At 35.1% G+C, this 19,483-nt stretch overlaps 1 protein-coding gene across 1 annotated transcript; it reads right to left on the reverse strand.

Moving 5' to 3' along the window:
* Positions 1 to 302: 302 nt before the first annotated feature.
* Positions 303 to 18,331, reverse strand: LOC109046172 (olfactomedin-like protein 2A). Its single transcript, XM_042778666.1, has 8 exons — positions 18,197 to 18,331; positions 11,879 to 12,139; positions 10,756 to 10,863; positions 9,539 to 9,727; positions 9,009 to 9,255; positions 4,437 to 4,694; positions 3,921 to 4,106; positions 303 to 2,938 (listed from the first exon to the last, which is right to left on the reverse strand). The coding sequence occupies exons 1-8, from the start codon at positions 18,263 to 18,265 to the stop codon at positions 2,322 to 2,324; spliced, it is 1,935 nt and encodes a 644-aa protein (XP_042634600.1). The 5' UTR covers positions 18,266 to 18,331; the 3' UTR covers positions 303 to 2,321.
* Between the last annotated feature and the right edge of the window lie 1,152 nt (positions 18,332 to 19,483).

Consider the following 19,483-nt stretch of genomic DNA (forward strand, 5'->3'; position numbering starts at 1 on the left):
GTATATCAAGCAAGTAATATAACAAGAAGAGCAAGTAACATTTTGATTAAAGATTGCAAAGTCAAAAACAAATATAAAATGCATGGATGAATCATTCACAATAAGATGATTTCATGGCCTCCGAGGCTTTCTTAACAAAACCCACACAATCCCACAAACCAAAAACTACTCCCACTTCCATCCCAAAAGTCTTTTTAATCTGTTTAGAAATACATTTCACAATACCAAGCACACATTTAACAAAATCCAATTAGAGTGTAAAAAAAACACACAAAACACATACAAAAAAAAAAAAAAAACCTCCTCCTCTTGAAAATATTTTGTTTCTAAAACTTCTGCTATTTACAGAGGACACGAGGATGACAAACTGCTTTAAAACAACATTCTAAATGCCGTTAAACTGTTTATACACGACGTATCCGTACCCATGCGTCACAGGCTTTCTCACACGACCTGTCTGTTATAAATATTCTATACATAACCCTGCCCAGTCATTAGAGAGACTCCCAAACATAATTATATGCTCTCATTAGCACACAAATCTTTCTTTCTCCATTATGATATCATGCTTTACCAGTCTGCTGAGGCTATATGGGCTGAAACACTGAAATACAATTTTCTGGCACATTCTTAATGTGAAAACATACACCAATTTTCCCGCAGGTGTTTCTTGGATGCTTGTTATGTTTATAAAATATCATTACAGGTACATGAAACATGAGGTTACGTTATGTTGTTGGTGTGGCTGACATGACAAGCTTTTATTTATTAAAGAACAGCATGTCACAAAACTCTTAACTTAATGATTTACACATGTCATAACCGGGGCGATGTGTAAGACATGGGTCATCAGCAGGATTTCAGAGCCCTTGGTAGGCAAATCCTATTCTAAATATATGTTTTTGTCTAATTTCCCTGTTAAAATATCTATGCTGTTAACATGATTAATTCATTTGAGATGCAAAATACATTATATTTTAAATATTAATGTATTTTGTCTTACTGCTCTAGCTGATTTGTACATTTTTTTTTTTTTTTTTTGGAGTTACGAGACAAAATACACTTGTATTAAATCCATAAAAAGGTTTTAGGCAGTTATGCTTCTCAAGTAAAGTTATAATGTTTTAAGATATTTTTTTCTACAAAAAAAAGCCTAATTAAAAACTTTATTTATTTACTTGCATTGTATTATTTCATTTTTAAATGTTATTTATTATTCTTCATTAATTTAATATTTACATTTAATTTAAATGTATTATATACAAAAATTCAATTGCATTTTTATTTTTATTGTTTGTTGTTGCTTTATTGCAGCATGCCTGGTTAGGACAGTGTAAATTATGTAAACATTTGTAAGGGCTTTTTAATAGATATTAAAACTTACTCAAAATTCTAGAAGCTGTAATTGACCCTTTTGCAGAGAATCATTTTTGTCCGACAAACTAACCAGACAGGAGAGTAGATTAATGTCGGTAGACTTGAACTTGAAAAATGGGGTGTATTGATGTCTTTCCACAGTTGAAACAAGGTATCTTCTGATGTTCATTCATGTTTATCTCACACTATTACTAGTAAAGAGAAAGAGATGATTAATTCATGTGCCGCTTGAACTGAGGTGCTACAGTGATCTGTCATGAGATATAAAGAGCCACAAACCGGACAAATGACAAAATTTGAAAGCTAAGGCTTTGACAGTGTCCTTTTTGCTCAGTGATGTATTTTTCACTGCGTGAGAACATGATTTGTGGGCGTGAGAGAGATGTGGCTTGTCGGACGTAACAACTAACTAACTAACTAAACTAAAAGGGGCGGGTCTTTGCGAAGGGTCAATTGTGAACTCTTTAGAACCTTTCACATGAATTGTATTAAAACTTCATTGGACTTCAGGACAAATGTTATGTGCAAAACCTGTCCTGTCCTGAGGTTAAGTGGCAAAAAAGAAGGAACGTCATACAAATTTTCCAGTAATCATGCTTCAAAACTTTCAGTGGCATATGGGATGAACATAAGAAGAAGTTGGTAATAGCTTCGTTCCATGGAGTTCAATGCATTGGGAATGTTAATGTGAATCATGTGAAAGGGCCTTTAGATTTCGTTAGTTGGGATTCTAGATCTGGCAGTGAGTTCTAGAGCAGCGGTTATGCAATCCCTTTGTTCTTATATACTGTAATCTCTAACAAATGGCTATTAAAGTTCATGAGGACACGATGAACCGTTTCATTTCAAGAGAGCGTTTGTCAGTGGAATCAATGAGACAGTTACAATCAGATACACAGGAAGTGGCCTTTGCTTCGAGTAGATAAAATTGATAAAGTCTGATTTCATTTCTTTTCCTGCTCTACAAAGTTGATGTTGTAGGTGAGCTGGTGTCCACTGTCCCAGGCGTACAGAACCTTCTCTTTCGGGTTGTAATCGACTTGTGTGGTGAACCCGTATTCATTAATGAAAGGTAAACGCGGAGACGCCTCGGCCCCTGTGAGCGTATCATACGCGTACGAAACCTCCCCTTCCCGCTGATTGTAAATGTCCACCGCGTACAGGACGCCACATATTATGAAGCAGTTCCCGAACCGTTCTCGTCCACTCAGTTTTGTCCTCCACGTGCTCTCCTTTTTGACAGACAGGTCATTGGGATCTAGTTTACTGACTACAATGACCTCGGCCTGTCCGTAGTCATCATCAACAGATGGGTAAATGACCCAAAGTCCGTTCTCGTCCACGGCAAAGTCGATATCAGAGTGGCCTTTCCACTTCCAAGGTGTGGTGTCTTCATAGACGACGTCATGGAGCTGAGCCCAGGCGGCTACAAACCGTTGCTTGAGGTCGTATTTGATGATGTTCTTGGTGAAGGCACGGTTATAGTAAAACCCTCCTCTGTACACAACATGACCCGTCCCGATCCAGTTATAAGGCAGCTTGTACAAGTTACTCCAACGGCCTGCCAGGGAAAGAGATAGAAGTGTGTAAAATGTTGCTATATTTTTGGAGTAAAGGTACACATTCATGAAACTTCGCTGGCAAAAAAGTCCATTTGCTGTTGTCAACAGTGTAGCAATTTATAAAGCTCATTGTAAAGTCACTTTCAAACTGATTTAAATTTACAAATCAAAATGACAAAACTATAATCATGTGGTTTCTATATATATATATATATATATATAAAATTAAAAATAATATAATTATACAGTAATAATATAGATACTATTTTTAAATAAATAAATAAATACAATAATTTTATTTTAGATTTTATATTGGGTATCTATAGTATATAGATACTATTTTTAAATAAATAAATAAATACAATATATAGATATATAGATAAACAATGTAAATTGCTACCAAACTTAAAGCAGTTAAAGGGTTTTTTTCCCTATGGTTATCTTGCCTATCTTGCCAAGCAAGTCAAAATTGGCACTGTTGCCCCTGTAAAAATTCAGTGTATGACTCCCCTGGCTCTTTCTTAACAGGAAATATTTTTAGAAGTCTATTAATACCAGTTTAAAAAGGCACACAAACACACACTTACAGAAACGCACATTAAAATCAACTGTAACATCTTCATAACTCTTTCTCTTGTTTCAGGGCCAGACTGACACACACACACACACACACACTTACACACATATTCACTGAGCAGCACACAACCAGACACAAAAGCAAACTGGCTTGTTTTCAAGCACAGACATTGACACCATTCACATTTACATTTATTCAGAAATCTAAACCTTTTCCAAGGAAAAACCCTATCATTGTTTCCTAAAAACGATATGAAGACCTTTTAATTCAAAACACAGTGTCTTCTGTGAAATGATCTGAGTCACACAAAAGGTATTGCCCAGAATGTCTTTCATTGTCTTTATCTAGACAGCTGCATTCAATAAATAATTACAGCATTAAGTTGGATGAATTATCTTACAAACCCTGTTTAAAGTTGTCCAAGTTCCGGAACTCCACAAGGTTGCTGCCGTAGTAATAGTTGGTGACGTAGATTTTGGAGTCCTTGGCGGCGGGATCCTTCATCCATGCGCCCTCATTCCTACCGTAACTGTGCTGTTTGACCGGCAGATCAACCGAAGCCAGCGTCCCTTCACAGCTGTGCTCTTTAACTGCCAATAACACACGAACTTCAGCTTCAACAACACACATGCACCAAGATGTTTGTCTTGGTTTTAGTTTAGGAAAATTTTTTATTATGCTTCTTTTCTACTGTGTGTATTTCATTCTAAATACAATCTGATCTCACAGGAAAACGTAACCATTTTACAAGCTGTTGATTCCGTATGTATCAAAGTAGGCATGAATTCAAAAAAGTATGCATGAAGCTCTCACTTAACCATCACTGGGGCATAAGCAAATCATATGAAAAACTCTACGAATTAATCCGAATTAGCCATCAGTTCGAAATTGCCATGAGATTGTGTTGAAATCTAACGTACTTGCGATGTATGAGTTATTGCTGGTGTTGTCCAGCACAAGTGCAATGGTTGGAGCCGGTCGCTCCTCTCTGTATAATGTTCTGCTAGTTGTTGCCGTCCTCAGGGTTGTTGTTGTTGTGGGAGGAGTGGTTGTTGTTGTTGTCGTGGGCACGGTTGCCAGGGTTGTCTCTGTTGCTAAGGTGTCGGAAAATATGGTACTTTCCTCTTCCTCTACCTCTACCTCAAGCACCATGTCTGTTTCATCAGGTCTCTCTTCACCTGAGAAAGAGAAACATAAAAACAGAGAGAGATTAAAATCCCCTCACATTTCACGCTTCAATGAAAAAAACACTGAAAACTGAAACTGAACAGCAAAAACATTTTTCAACTGTTGATAAGATATGTTTCTTGAGCAGCAAATCAGCATATTAGATTGATTTCTGAAGGATCATGTGACACTGAAGACTGGAGTAATGATGCTGAATATTCAACTCTGCATCACAGGAATAAATTACAATATAAAATATACTCAAATAGAAAACAGTTCTTTTAAACTGTAAAAATATTTCAGAATATTACACTTTTTACTGTATTTTTGATCAAAATAAATGCAGCCTTGGAAGCATAAGAGACTTAAAAAAAAAAAAAAAAACTTAATTATTTCAAACTTTTGACTGGTATTGCATATGAACTGACAGATTCTGAAATAATAGACAAGAGCAGATTCTAGCCAAGTATAGACCTATTTATTTCCTACACCTGCTCTGTGTGGGTATATAAAAACTCTGGAAACATTATAATCCCAATAAAACTTGTTGACATGTCAAAGTTTGAGTTTTAAATTAGTTTCTATTAGTCAACACTTCCAGGACAAGATGACTTACATCTAAAAACAAAGTATTTATAAATTGACTGCTCTCCAACAATATGAAAACACCTGGTTTCTCATGTCGAGCATATAACACGCTCAATCACACTAGGGTTTGTCATATTTGCACCTGCTGGGGTAGCGCAGGATTGTGGGAAAGCTATATTTAACGAAAGGCTGGATTTGATTACTGTACATTAGATCACAGGGTGGGACGACGAAAATAAACCGCATTTAATAGTAAAAGTAATTTATGTTTATTAAAACATATTTACTTGACTTGTGCTCGGTCTGCTGGCTTTTGTATTGACTTTGCATTCCTGTCAGGACAGATCATACTGAATCTCAATCACAGCTCTGTTATACATTATCTTAAAGCAGTCAAACAAATCCAGCCCTATAGCCAAGACACGCTAACAAAGTTAAATAGACCTTAGTCACAGGAGAAGCCATATTCAATTTGACGTGAACAAAAACAAGGCTTCTGAGGTACAGTTTGCTTTAACTGATGAAATACTGAGAAAAGAAGTAACGTCACAATTATAGCTGACAGTAAACATTTAGTGAACATAAAGCACAGATTATGAAAATTAGAAGTGACCTAGGATCTAAAGACAGTATATACATTTAGCGAATTATTTTATCCAAAATAACATACATTGCTGTGAAGGAATTTAAACCAGTATTTTTTTCTTTTCTTTTTTTTTTTCAATATTAAAGTAATGACAATGATAAAAAATTAAGAGTAATCCTTACTTGTTGATATTCGTCAAATAAGTCAAATTAAAAATGGCATCTACTCTGACTAATGCTGTGTTACAGGAACGTCAGGATTTCCAACTTGGAAATATGCAATCAATTTAATCCACATTTTAATTTTGAACTGCTCAAGACACTGGTTAAATATATATATATTTATTTATATATATATATATATATATATATAATATATATATATATAATATATATATATATCATGCAAGGTTTCCACAAACAAAAAATTTTTTTAAATCATTTAAAATTTTTTTTCTCATTTAAGGTCATGAATGTGCATGCAAGGTTTCCACACACAGATGTGTTTTGGAAAGGATGTACAAATTTGGTTCCATCAGTTGTGATGGGGTCAAATTGACTCACCATTGGTTTCCAATTTACCAAAAACCAACACTTTAAAAAAACAGCAAAGAGTCCAGTAAAACAACAGAACACCTTTATTGTAGCTTGTCAAAGATTAAGTTATGAAACACATGATAAGTTATCAAATTTAAAACTCTAAATTTACTCAAAATCATCCACAGAGAATTTGCAAAAAGTTTGTTAAATGGTGTTTTCAGTTGTAAGTTCTTGCATCTGAATTACTAGTCTGCAGTTCAAAAAAAAATTTAAAACTTTCCCAAAAATTTTATAACAACAAAAAATAAAAAACAAACAAAAACAAATAAAATCTAATTACACTAGGCCTGTCACGATTATTAAATAACCATCTGATTGCGGTTACTTCATTTAACTGTGGGCATTTCAGACAACTGCGATTATAGCACTCCTTTAGCAGCCACAAGAATGCGTACTTCTGAGAATATGGAGCAGCATTAATAAAAAATAAAAAAAAAACACATAAAATAGCCAAACATTACTAATCAAATGACAATCAAACCATCATAGCAAACACTCAAATAAAAGTTCACTTTAAACAACGTCTCTTATAATTTAACACCTGCAAATCAAAGGTTTCTTTAAACAACGTCTCTTGGACTGTAACCACTGTTCTTAATTTTACATTTTATCCCCCTAATCTTGAATAGCTTTTCATATCATTAAATAACTAACATCCAACTTTAAATGGTATGCAGAATAAAACCTACAGATTGGAAGCACAAGATTTTTAAAACTCAACTTCATTTTGTTTTTATCTGTAAACCAAAACTGCAACGTGAGACATTTCCAAAGTGCTAGTGTACAGACTAATCTAAGGGCCATTCGTTTACAGTAATTTATGCTTTAATCAAATTCCTTGTGATTGTTTCTAGCGTGCACTGACATAGTCAGGACCCAATTTGGGAAGCAGCGATTAGGTTATGCCTGTGGATAACACAAGATTAGATCAGACCGCATTACATGTCACTATAAACGGCATCAATTGGGGTGCTTTCAGAAATGTTATTGTATAATTCAAAGAAAAGAAGTGCTGCTGCAATCACACGGCCAAGTAAACGGCGGTAACCATGGAGACCATCAGGCAAGAGGAACACATTTAGCGCTTAAAAAGGAAGTGAAGCCCAATATGAATGGAAACACTGTTGAATTGGAGACATTTGACCATTTTTTGTAGAAACCCTGCAGCCGATATGAATGTCATGTGTGCATCAGAAACTGAAGCTAGTTCATTAGCGCATGTTGGCTATCATTTCAGACTCTAAAGTCACTCTCTGGCTGGCATCCTACACTAGTATCCTGTTAATGTGAGTGCTGGATCATCAAGTCCCAAGATCCTGAGATCCAGTTTCACTGAGACTCCAGTGTGTTTGTACTTGGCTATAGTTTAGGACCAAAAATATTCCCAAAAGAGAGAGAAATCTGACAAAACCTCCAGTTTTGAGCACATTCAAGGACATGCTCAACTGGAAAATGTAATCAAAATATCACTTCATCTGGCAGATTTGCATAAAGTATATCTCTCTATGTTAGTATTTTGATCCTATGGAAATGTATTTCCATCTTGGAATAAAAATGTAACCATTCTGACTTTTTTTCTGAGAATCTTGCAATTGTACGTTATAAATTCGTAAATTTAAATCTACAACTTCAAACTCTAACCCTAATAATCATAACTCTAAATCTAAAAATCATAACTTTTACCTCTTACTCCTAACTCTAACTCTAACAATCACAACTTTTTTTTACTTTTTTTATATATTTTTTTAGATATTTTATATTTTTTTCATATATATTTTTTTATATATCCACAGAATAAAAAAAAAAAACTAATTGTAATTGTGGCTTTTTATCTCATAATTCTGACTTCTCAGAATTGCAGGTAAATCTTACACTTCTGAATAAATGAATATGAATAAAAAATCTAAATTGTGAGATATAAACTAAGAATTGCGAGAAAGAATGTCTGAATTGTGAGATAAAAATTGATAAAAGTTTATTTTATTTTTTTATTCCGTGGTGGAAATAAGCTTCCATATGAAGTATATCGTGAAGTTCATATCACAATTTATTCTGCTCTTAACATGAACTGCATTCTCACATCTGATTACAATTGGGCAGGTTTGTGCATGTGTGTGCACGAGTCGGCATATTAATAATTGTATGCCAGATCTATGTAACTCAATATTTTCAACAGATGAAGTGTTTTATTGTCTGTTTGTTTACTGTCAGTTTATTGGCTGTGCTGATATGAATGTGTGCACATGTGTTTTAGGTTATGAGAGTGTGACGATGCTAATATCGAATGAAGCGTGTGTCTGAACTGGATACAAGCAGCTGTGCTTCTATGGGGAACACAAAGGAAACAAGTTTGTCTCTATAAGAATGAGTGTTTCTGGGTGTGGGTGTGTGTGTGTGTGTGTGTGACATATCTAAACTTTTGTGGGCAAAACTGGTGAACATTTGTCCTCACAATCTGACTAAATCTGATAAGTAATTATAATGTATTTACTCAATGCCAAATCCTTTAGGGTTCGGTTTGGCTATATAGAAAATAATTGGCTGTGTCTTACCTTTTTGGTTGCTTGTCTCATCAGTTTTGGTGGCTTTGTAGTATGTGATTCCCCGGATGAGTCCTGGCTGGTTCTGTGATGGTTTGGTTTTACTGGGCAGTTCTGTTTGCTCTGGTTTACCGGGTTTGTTGGTCTCTTTCTTCAGCTTGGCCGGCTTTTCCTTTACTGGCTTTGGTGGAGGTTTCCCTTTTTCTGGTTTCTTTGCTGGAAACTTTGAAGCATCTTTGATATTTGTCCCCAGTGTGTCCTACAAACATAATGCATGTCTAACTCAACAGATGTTAGAGATCTCATCCCAAAAACTCCATAAAAACTTACATATTCTGTATGTAATTATATAAGTATGTCTCCTATTACAATTGCACACAGTATGCATATTTTTTCTATATACTGCCAGAGCACAGTTTGCAACAATCTCAAGATTGACATCCATTTCCAGCATAGCAAATTAACTAGAACTTCAGTTTTTATCTTTTTAACATAATCAACTCAAATGGCCAAAGTCAGAGATGAAAGATCATGACCATTACCTGTGCTTTGCTTTTAGGGACCGAGCCGGTGGAGTCTTTCTGCAGCAGCTGAAGGCCCAGATTGGACAGTTCCTTCTTTATGCTCATCATGATGTCAGAATGGTTCTCGTACTGCCGTAGTTGGTTGGTCAGAGTCGCCACACTGTCTCTCACAAAGTCATTCTCCCGAGAGAGGTTCATCTTTATCATCTAGATGAGATGCACAACTTTAAATCACACAACTACACAAAAATATTTGCATTAATACATCTGTATAAACTTAAATGTTCATCTTTTAATTCAACTTTTTACTCAAACTGTTATGTAAGATTTTTAATGTTTTTAAAATAATTATCTCACAAACACTGCATTTATTTGATCAAAAATGCAGTGAAATATTTTAATATTGTAAAACATTATTACAGTCTTTTTATTTGAATATATTTTAAAATGTAATTTATTTCTGTGATGCAAAGCTGAATTTTCATTACTCGAGTCTACAGTGTCACATGATCCTTCAGAAGTAATATGCTGATTTGCTGCTCAGGAAACATTTCTGATTATTATCAGTGTAGAAAACAGTTGTGTCTCTTAATATTTTTAAAATGCAACACAAATGTAAAAAAATCCTTTCATTATTCTTTGAAAGCTGGATTCAAATAACAGCTTTTTTTTTTTTTTTTTTTTTTTTAAGTAATAGAGATCCCTTTTAACATTTTAAATGCCTTTACTGACTTTTGGTCTATTTACTGATTCTTTCTGAATAAAAGTATGAATTTCTTTGGAAAACAAAATAATCTTACAATTCCCAAACTTTTGGATGGCAAAAATGCAAAACAGGAGCATTTTCACCAGTGGTCTCAAACTTTGTAACTAGGTATTTGATAATGAACCAGAGTGTACATGCTGGAATTCTTTTGCGGTGCAGATTTCTAGCCCAGCTTTACCCAATATTGAGCAAATTTTTTTGAAATTTTATTGAAAATAAAAACAGTACATAAGTGTGACAATTACATAACTGTGGTTTTCTTCCTTTGGACATTTCCTCGCTCTGTCCTGCTGTTTCTTACATGTACATTATTTCCCCATCCCTCAAGCCAAAGTGGAGCAGTATAATAACTTTAGCCAGAGCAGTGTGAGTAGCTACAGAGTGTCCTGAGTCCAGTTAAATCCAGCCTTGACTCATTAATGTCCACATGTGTATGTTCACACACACTCGGCAGTACAGTCACACTCACCTCCTCCAGGTTATTCATTTGAGACACCACCTTATTGATGTACGAGTGAACTTTGAGAAGGTCCATGCTGAAGAGAGTTCCTTCCAGAAGGTCCACCATGGACTGCAGCTGCAAGCAAAGAAACAGGCTTTCAAACATCAGTGGAAAATTAGTTTGGAGGTTAACTAAGCAGTTATAATGCAATAATGTTTCTAGTTATATAATAACTAATATATTCCTGGCTCTGGCCAAGTATGAAAAAAAATAAAAATAGTGAGAGTGAATTCCTAGTATGTTTATTGTTGATGCCTGCTGCAGAGAGTTCAGTCGTGTAACAGCTTGACTTCATGGTTATTTATGGCTTCATGTGACATCAACAGATATGAAAAAGCTTCAGCGAGGTCAAAACAGTGCCACATGTTTGGAGCTAAACAGCACAAGATCACCAAATATTTGAGGAGGAAATATTAAAACCATTGTGTTTAACTACTGACTAAAGGCAGCTGAATGATTCTGAGGCCTTTAGCAGAGTTGTAGTAACAAAGAACTAAACCTGGCGGGACTGTCATGTGGCTCTCATCACAGTGTGTGTGTAATTTGGAGATATGGACTGGAACGCTCAGACAGATGGACAGAAAAAAGACGGAAAGAGTAAACCAGACAGGAATGGTGCAGAGGAAAGAGGACAGGTGCTATAAAAACACACTTGCGAACACGTGCGCCACATACATGAATTCTGCCGTCCCAACATTCTCTAGTGAATCAGTGTGCTGTTAACCTCAAAAAGAGCACATCAGTGATGTATTTTTATAGTAGCATATATAACACCCATTACCCAGGTAACAAAAATATGTTTTAAGAATGTTTTGCTAATGTTCCCATTAAGTTATGAAAACATTATTTATGAAAGTTCTCTAAGTGTTCAAAATGTCAATTTTATAAAATGTTATAAAACATAAAAAAAAAAAAATTCCCCTTTATTACGTTTGTTTTTCTTGGTTATATGAATGTTAAGGGAACATTCCATTTTATATTTTTGTAAACATTATGGGAATGTTACTTTTGAACAATTTGCCAGTAGGGCATGAAATAAATTAAACTATTAAGGGATGCATTTTAAAAGTAAAAAGTGAATGAGGCCTACTTTGAGCAGTTCTGGTGCCTGTTTCTTGAGTTTTTCCATCTTCCATTCGTTCTCGCAGGGGTTGAGAGAGGAGGGCGGAGCCGTGCAGGAACATTTACAGTCGGCTCCGGAACTCACCGTCTCCACCGTGTAAAAATCCTCCACGCGCACACTTCCTGTCCGCAAGCGAGCACATGCATCCCGGGTCAAAGGCCGCATGATGCACTTACAGCGGCAGTCGGATCCCTCTGATGTCATGCGGACTTGTTCCTCCCCGAAGATCTGAAAAGGAAATGGATAGAAAGTGAAGGAAATTACATCATGGCCTACTTCGGTGTCACTTCAAAACTGTGCACACTTTAAATCTTTGTAGGGATTAAAATACACTCACACTCACCTAAAAAACATTCAAATGTCTTTTAAAAAAAAAAAAAATCAGTCAGGTCAGTCTCAAGTCAACCTAAGGCTTGAGTTTATTGATCAGCACTTTTAACTGCTGTCTTCTTGACATAAGATATGAAAGTTTGAGGTCAAGAGGTCACCAGTGCCACACGACAGGATTCAGCCACATGTGCCATAGTGACCTACGACCTTTCCTCTTTCCCAGCTCCACATGTCCATTATTACTCAATTACTAAAATGTCATTAGTGTTTAGTCATAATGGCGAATGTACTTTTGCTGTTAATCATATAAACCCAAATCCAACAACACAGAATATTTTCTCAACCTTTCAGCTTCAACAGACCAGTCTAAAATCAACTAGTCTGTGTGAACATGAGTAAATCAGTCACATGAGCTCTAGAATACACCATCTTTAGGGTTACAGAGTTACCGTTCATCTGTCTTCTGGGCCATTATTGTCAGTGGACTGGGTGGAAAACAAGCAGATGGTTTCAACAGGGTGACCTTTGACCTCCGAGAACAGAAATCACATCATACAAAGTGTGTCCTAATTCAGATCAATTTGGATACTGTTTAAAGGAAGTATAAATGCATTTAGTCAATTTATTGCAGGTATATGTGTGTGTGTGTGTGTGTGTGAGTGTGTGTGTGTGTGTTTTCGTTTTCACATTTAACATGATTTTTTTTTACATCAAATTTTGCATATAATTGCTAACTTTTAACATCTTGGATTACTTATATGCTCTTCAGCAATTCTGAGACCTTCTGTAAAAACAAATAGAAACGCACATCATCACACCCTGCCAGCTTTGGTAATTTAAAGCGTGAGGAAGATCTTATTGCTTGATCTGCACCTCTGATAATGTGGTTGTGAAGGGCATGTGTGTGATTTATGAGCTAACTAGCTGTTCGAACATGTTTTTTATTCTATTCCCCCGCACTTCTATGTGTGTTTGGATTATTCTGAGGCATCAGTTTATTGACCTAGATGGCAATTTATTCCGAATATAATTAGCCAATGTCATGTCACCGTGGATGTACCATCACCCTTTCCCAGCTATTATCTGGAATGTTTAGGATAGCAACCAAAGTCCAAACAAACAGAGGGCAAGTGTCAGCTGTGTTGTGCTAAAATAAGCGAATCCACTTTTCCTCAGCAGGGATGCATTTCTTCCACTGAGATGCTGGCAGCATGACAAATCCCGTAGAATTAATAGCTATATTGAGTTATACAGATAGAACTACTGTATATTGTAGTAATATTTGTTATTTACACTATATTTAAACATTCCGAAAGCACAATAAAAGTACCATAGTAGTCTAAATGCACTACATTAAAATACTTATGAAGTCATACAGCTATCAACTGAAAATAGTCTTCGCTGCAACTCTTAAATCATGTAGAACATGCATGCAGCATGCAGGTTTGAAACGAAATTAGGGCAATTAAATAATTACAGAATTTTTCATTCTAGAGTAAACTATTCAATATTACTGTAAAATATGATATATTTACCTGAGCGGCATGTCTGTGCAAGGTTTAGATTAAGTCTTAAGTCGCTGGGGTATATTTGTAGCAATAGCCAAAAAGACATTGTATGGGTCAAAATTATTGATTTTTCTTTTATGCCAAAAATTATTAGGATATTAAGTTAAGATCATGTTCCATGAAGATATTTTGTAAATTTCCTATTGCATAATATGCATTGCTAAGAACTTCTTTTGGACAACTTTAAAGGCGATTTTCTCAATATTTAGATTTTATTTGCACCCTCAGATTCCAGATTTTCAAATAGTTGTATCTCAGCCAAATATTGTGCTATACTAACAAACCATACATCAATGGAAAGCTTATTTATTCAATATATTTTCCTCAATTTCGAAAAATTGACCCTTATGACTGGTTTTGTGGTCCAAGGTCACATATCATCTAAAAAAGATTCTGCATGTTTTGTTCCACTGACAGATTTTCACTTGTTACAAGCATAAAAAATAATTGACTAGAAGTAATTTTCATTACCATGTACAAATATTAGAATAAAAATACAGTAAAAACAATATTATTGTAAAATATTATAGCACTTAAAAAAAATTTAAGTTATTTCTGTAATCCAAAGCTGAATTTTCAGCATCATTACTCCAGTGTTCAGTGTCACATGATCTTTCAGAAATCATTCTAATATACTGATTTGCTGCTCAAGAAACATTTCTTATATTAAAAACTGTTGTGCTGCTTAATAGTTTTGCGGAAACTGTGATCCATTTTTTCAGTATTCTTTGATGAATAAAAAGTTCAAAAGAACAGCATTTATTTGAAATAGATATCGTTTGCAACATTATACATGTCTTTACTGCACTTTTGATCAATTTTATGCATCCCTGCAGAATAAAAGTATTAATATGTTTAAAAAAAATCTTACTGACTCCAAACATTTGTCTATTCTGTCCAAACTGAACTAGTTTCCACATCTCTCTTTGTTGCCCCATATATCAGCTCTGACTGTAACCACAGGGACTAACCACCCATCACAGGTGCAGAATGATGATCCACACTGATCAGCAGAGCCAAACGGACTATGCTTCAAACCCTGTGTGGCACACATACATGCACTGATAAATGCACAATCTCTGATTCACACAGCAGCTGACATAACAACTGTGAGAACTCTGAAATGTAAACTTCACAAGGAGAGGACAGATAAAAGTAGAAGAACATGAGTAATCCTTCTTGTAGGTCAAATCCTCTGTAATCCCATGCTATGAACCGGACTGGCTTTCGTCCTTCCACTTTCAACTGAGATTATTAGTAATTTAGAAAAAAAAAAAACAAATCAATTATTTACTAAAAAAACAGAAAACATGTGAATTTTTTTCTCTCTATCCATCACTAATTCATACAGTCTTTCTCTTCTCTTCCAACCCCTCCTCTAACACCCCTCGAAATTTCTTAAATTGGACTGACCCACTTTTAAGTGCACTTTGTTAAAGAAATAGTTCATCTCAAAATGAAAAGTTGTTGGCCATCCAAGATGTAGATTAATTTGTTTCTTCATTATTAGCATTACATCACTTGCTCACCAATGGATCCACTGAATGGGTGCCGTCAGACTGTGAGTCCAAACAGCTGATAAAAACATCACAATAATCCACACCACTCCAGACATCAATTAACATCTTGTGACGAGAAAAGCTGCATGTTTGTAAGAAACAAATCTATCAAACTTCAAACCATTACTTCTCACTAAAATATGAGTCCTCTATCTATAATAATGCTTTCTCCAGTGAAAATGTTGTCTTGTCTGAATCAGGAGAGAAATATGCACAGATCAAGCAACAGTCCAGAATAGATGTAAACAAATATGTGCGCAGATTTTGATTTGAGAGGACAACAGTGGATGGATTTTTCCAATAAAAAATCCATTATTATGGATTATCCAATATGGATTTTTTTTTTTTTTTTTTTTAAAGAAGTACAGTTTATTAGCTTGTTAATTGATGGACTGGAGTCGTGTGGATTATTTTACTGTTTTTATCAGCTGTTTGGACTCTCATTCTGACGGCACCCATTCACTGCAGAGGATCCTTTTATGAGCAAGTTACAGTATGTAATACTAAATTTCTCCAAATCTGTTCTGATGAAGAAACAAACTTTTCTACATCTTGAATGGCTTGAAGGTGAGGACATTTTCAGCAAATTTTCATTTTTGGTGAACTATTCATTTAAAGTAAGCACAAGTATTATTATTGCTTACATTGAAGTTATGAGCCATATCTAAAGACCAGAATATCAGAGACTTGGCCAGTCAGCGACAACCTACAAAACTGCTTAGCAATGTGCAAAAAACATTCACAACATCCTAGTAACCATATAACAATGTCCTGGCAAGACCCTAGTATCATGGCATTTGGGCTTTTCATGGGAAAATGTAATATAGAAAATGTTATTTCCTCAGAATTTCATCAATACTGTTTTCTTATGCTCAGAACAGGTAACAATTTTGTGGAAGGAATGAGATGAAAAAATCCAACAACAGTGAGGATTGGGGCCCTGCCGTCCTCTCCAGTGAGCCGTGACCTGTGATAAGTGCAGCTCCTGATGCGTCATGACGTCTCAGTGTCGTGTTCTCATGTGCAGTTTTATTCATGGTAAATCAACCGTTTTAGTCGAAGTGACTTTCTCTGTGCACACATCAGCCTTTCATCTGTCCGCCACAGCTGGAAGGGCTTAAAGAAAAGTTTCCAATGAAGTGGTAAACACTTCTCGTTAGGTGCAATGTGAACAATTGGGGTGAACAACTGAAAAACTTTGTTTTGTCACCAGATGTCACCAAAAAAATACATTTGGAGTTTGGAGTGAAGATTATAATGAAAGGTTACTGGAAATCTTCATGATGGATTCAAAAGCCACTGTCTTGCTGGATTTTTTTCAGATGTTTCTGCATTTTTTTTCTACTGTATGTTACTCAAACCCATGATTTAGGATTCTAAGTTCTGCTACCTTCCTGGGTTCAAATCAAACACACCTGTGTTTCAAGGTCTTATGGATTACCTGAAAAGGACAGGCACTCTTAGGGGAAAAAAATATATTGAGCATTTCTACTAGACAGCAATGAGATGAAATAAAGAACAAATGGAGACTTCTCTTTTTAAGATCTTTCTCCTGAGGACAAAAAAAACAAAAAAAAAAAAAACATGTAATCTCCTCTAGAATTGAAGAAAAGAGCACTCAGATTTGCAAAGCGAAACCAATATCTGCAATCAAAAGTGAGAGATCTCAGTATGTACTCACCAAATTCTTATAAGTGTAAATTATCAGGCTATACATATTTTAATTGCACTATAAATGACAGGAATTTCAGTAGAAACATCAGAGATAAAGCTGATACTAAAATTAATTAGAAAAAAAAATAGAAATAATTTTAGCTGTTTTTGGCAATATTGGAAACTAATTAAATCAGAGCTCAGTCAAAAAAGGCATTATCATTTTGGAGGGGATTTCTTATGCTTTTTTAAAGCAACAACCAAAACACTATTTGTTATACCAGCTATCAGTTTTGGCCACAATTTTTCATCCACTGAAAAAATGAAAAGATGCTTGAGGCACTATGTGGGGTGGAAACCTCTGGAAAAACCTTTAGGCAACATTTGATTTTCATATATTGTGCTAAAGGAACTTGATATGAATATATATTTTGCATTCCTCAAAACCTTTCAGATTAATTGGGCTAACCATGCACTGACAGTCTTGCAAAAAAAAATCTGATATCATTCTGCAAGATGCTGAAAGAAGTGCCATTTTTGAAAAGCGTCTTGTGTGATGATCTTTTAACTGTAACATTAAGACTAAAGAGCTGTGAAAGAGCAAGCGAGTGTTCTTCTGTGCAGGTGTACGCTAGATTATAGTTCGAGCAGCACTGCAGAAAGCTTCAGGAGCAGGATGAGCACCTGGGATTTTAGACAGTGATATTTTTTCACTCCAGAACACGAGACCTTTGATCTCGCACCCGAGGTGCGTTGCGCGCAGTGTGTCTGCACTGCTGAGAGTTTAATCCAAACACTTTCAAAGCGCCCACCCGTGCGAATAATCTCTGAAGCTACAAAAACACCAATGATCTGAACATACGCTTTTATTTTAAAAACAAGTCATTCAGAAAGTCATTCCATAGACTAAACTTCCAACTGATAACTTATATCATGCGTGGAGTAGCCTACATAAATAAAAAAATAAAATAAAATAAAAAAAATTATGTTCTATATTTTAATAGTTCGCGCATAAAAGAATGAAACGTTTTAGCATGATTACAGAGATGTTTGGTAATGGAATAAGAGATTTATTTATTTATTTTTGCATGATCTAGTTCTGCAATTAAATTTTTTCTGTTTCAATAAATGCACATAAATGCAAAACTAATTCTCAAACTTTGACTCTTTCTTACCTTGTTCAGAGATGATACATGACTGGACATCATAAGTAAACACGCCACGAGCTCCACTATCCGCCACATCTCGCCGGTCTTTGAGTGTGTGAGGTGTGCGCTGATGCGACTACAGACCCAACATCATCATCACCACCACTACAACCTCTCTCTCTCTAGCTCTCTCTCTCTCTCTCTCTCTCTCTCGCTCTCTCTCTCTATCTCATCTTAACGCAACGCCTCCACCTGCTGGATGCGCAAATCCCTAAAAAAATGCTACTAAAAAAATCATATGTTTTTAAGTAGGCTAATCAAATTGTTTGTATTATAATATATGCCAATTTATGTCGTAAATTATATAAAAAAAATAAGACATTCTTCAAAATATATGTTAACTCAAAAGCGTTCAAATATCATAAATATTGCAACTTTTTTTATTGAATTTATAATTATCCGATGTGTGTGGATCTATTAAAAAAAACACACAGTTTTCATAATCAGTTTATTTTATTTGTCCACTACGAATAATGAACTATTTTTAAAATACATTATTAAACATAAGAGAGATAAAAGTGAAAAAAATATCTATCTATCTATCTATCTATCTATCTATCTATCTATCTATCTATCTATCTATCTATCTATCTATCTATCTATCTATCTATCTATCTATCTATCTATCTATCTATCTATCTATCTGTCTGTCTGTCTGTCTGCTATTGATGAACTGCAAAGCAAGGTGTTTTCACATGAGCGCGCGGAGAGCAGAGGGCCAACAGTAATTCAAAGCTCAGATCTCATCAGAAACCCGGATCAAAATAGTGATGGGAAGTTCGGCTCTTTTCAGAGAGCCGGCTCTTTTGGCTCAGCTCCCAAAGAAGAGCCGACTCTTTCGACTCCCGAACGGCTCTTAATTGAGGATTTTTTTGTAGGCCTTTATTTTACCATAACTTTGCAAAAATTAATGGTTTGTGTGTTGAAAACCCTTTCATGTGCAGTATTTTTATGAGAATCCTTATAATTGCCTAATTTTTTGTGCATTTATTTTGTTACAAAACCATTCTTTTGTTTGTTTTGTTTAATATTTTAATCAAACATTTTATTGCACAAATTAACAACAAAACAGCAAATAAATCCACAGAATAGAACTAGAACCAAACTCAAGCAAACAGTATTAATGTCCTCAGTGAAGATTGGCATTCAAAAAAAAAAAAACAGATGCCTCAGCTTTGATGGACTGATCCTATTTCTTCTTTCTGTGATTATCTGCCCTGTTTCACCCCCCCTCTCTGTTTTTACATAATGGTA

The sequence above is a fragment of the Cyprinus carpio genome, chromosome A21 (genome assembly GCF_018340385.1).
Source record: "Cyprinus carpio isolate SPL01 chromosome A21, ASM1834038v1, whole genome shotgun sequence".
NCBI lineage: Eukaryota > Metazoa > Chordata > Actinopteri > Cypriniformes > Cyprinidae > Cyprinus > Cyprinus carpio.

Coding starts and splice junctions, on each gene's coding strand:
- LOC109046172 (XM_042778666.1), bottom strand. CDS start 18,265: ATGTGGCGGATAGTGGAGCTCGTGGCGTGTTTACTTATGATGTCCAGT. Junction 9,728..10,755: donor AAATGAATAACCTGGAGGAG/GTGAGTGTGACT, acceptor CATCTCATCTAG/ATGATAAAGATGAACCTCTC. Junction 4,695..9,008: donor TGAGACAAGCAACCAAAAAG/GTAAGACACAGC, acceptor TCTCTTTCTCAG/GTGAAGAGAGACCTGATGAA.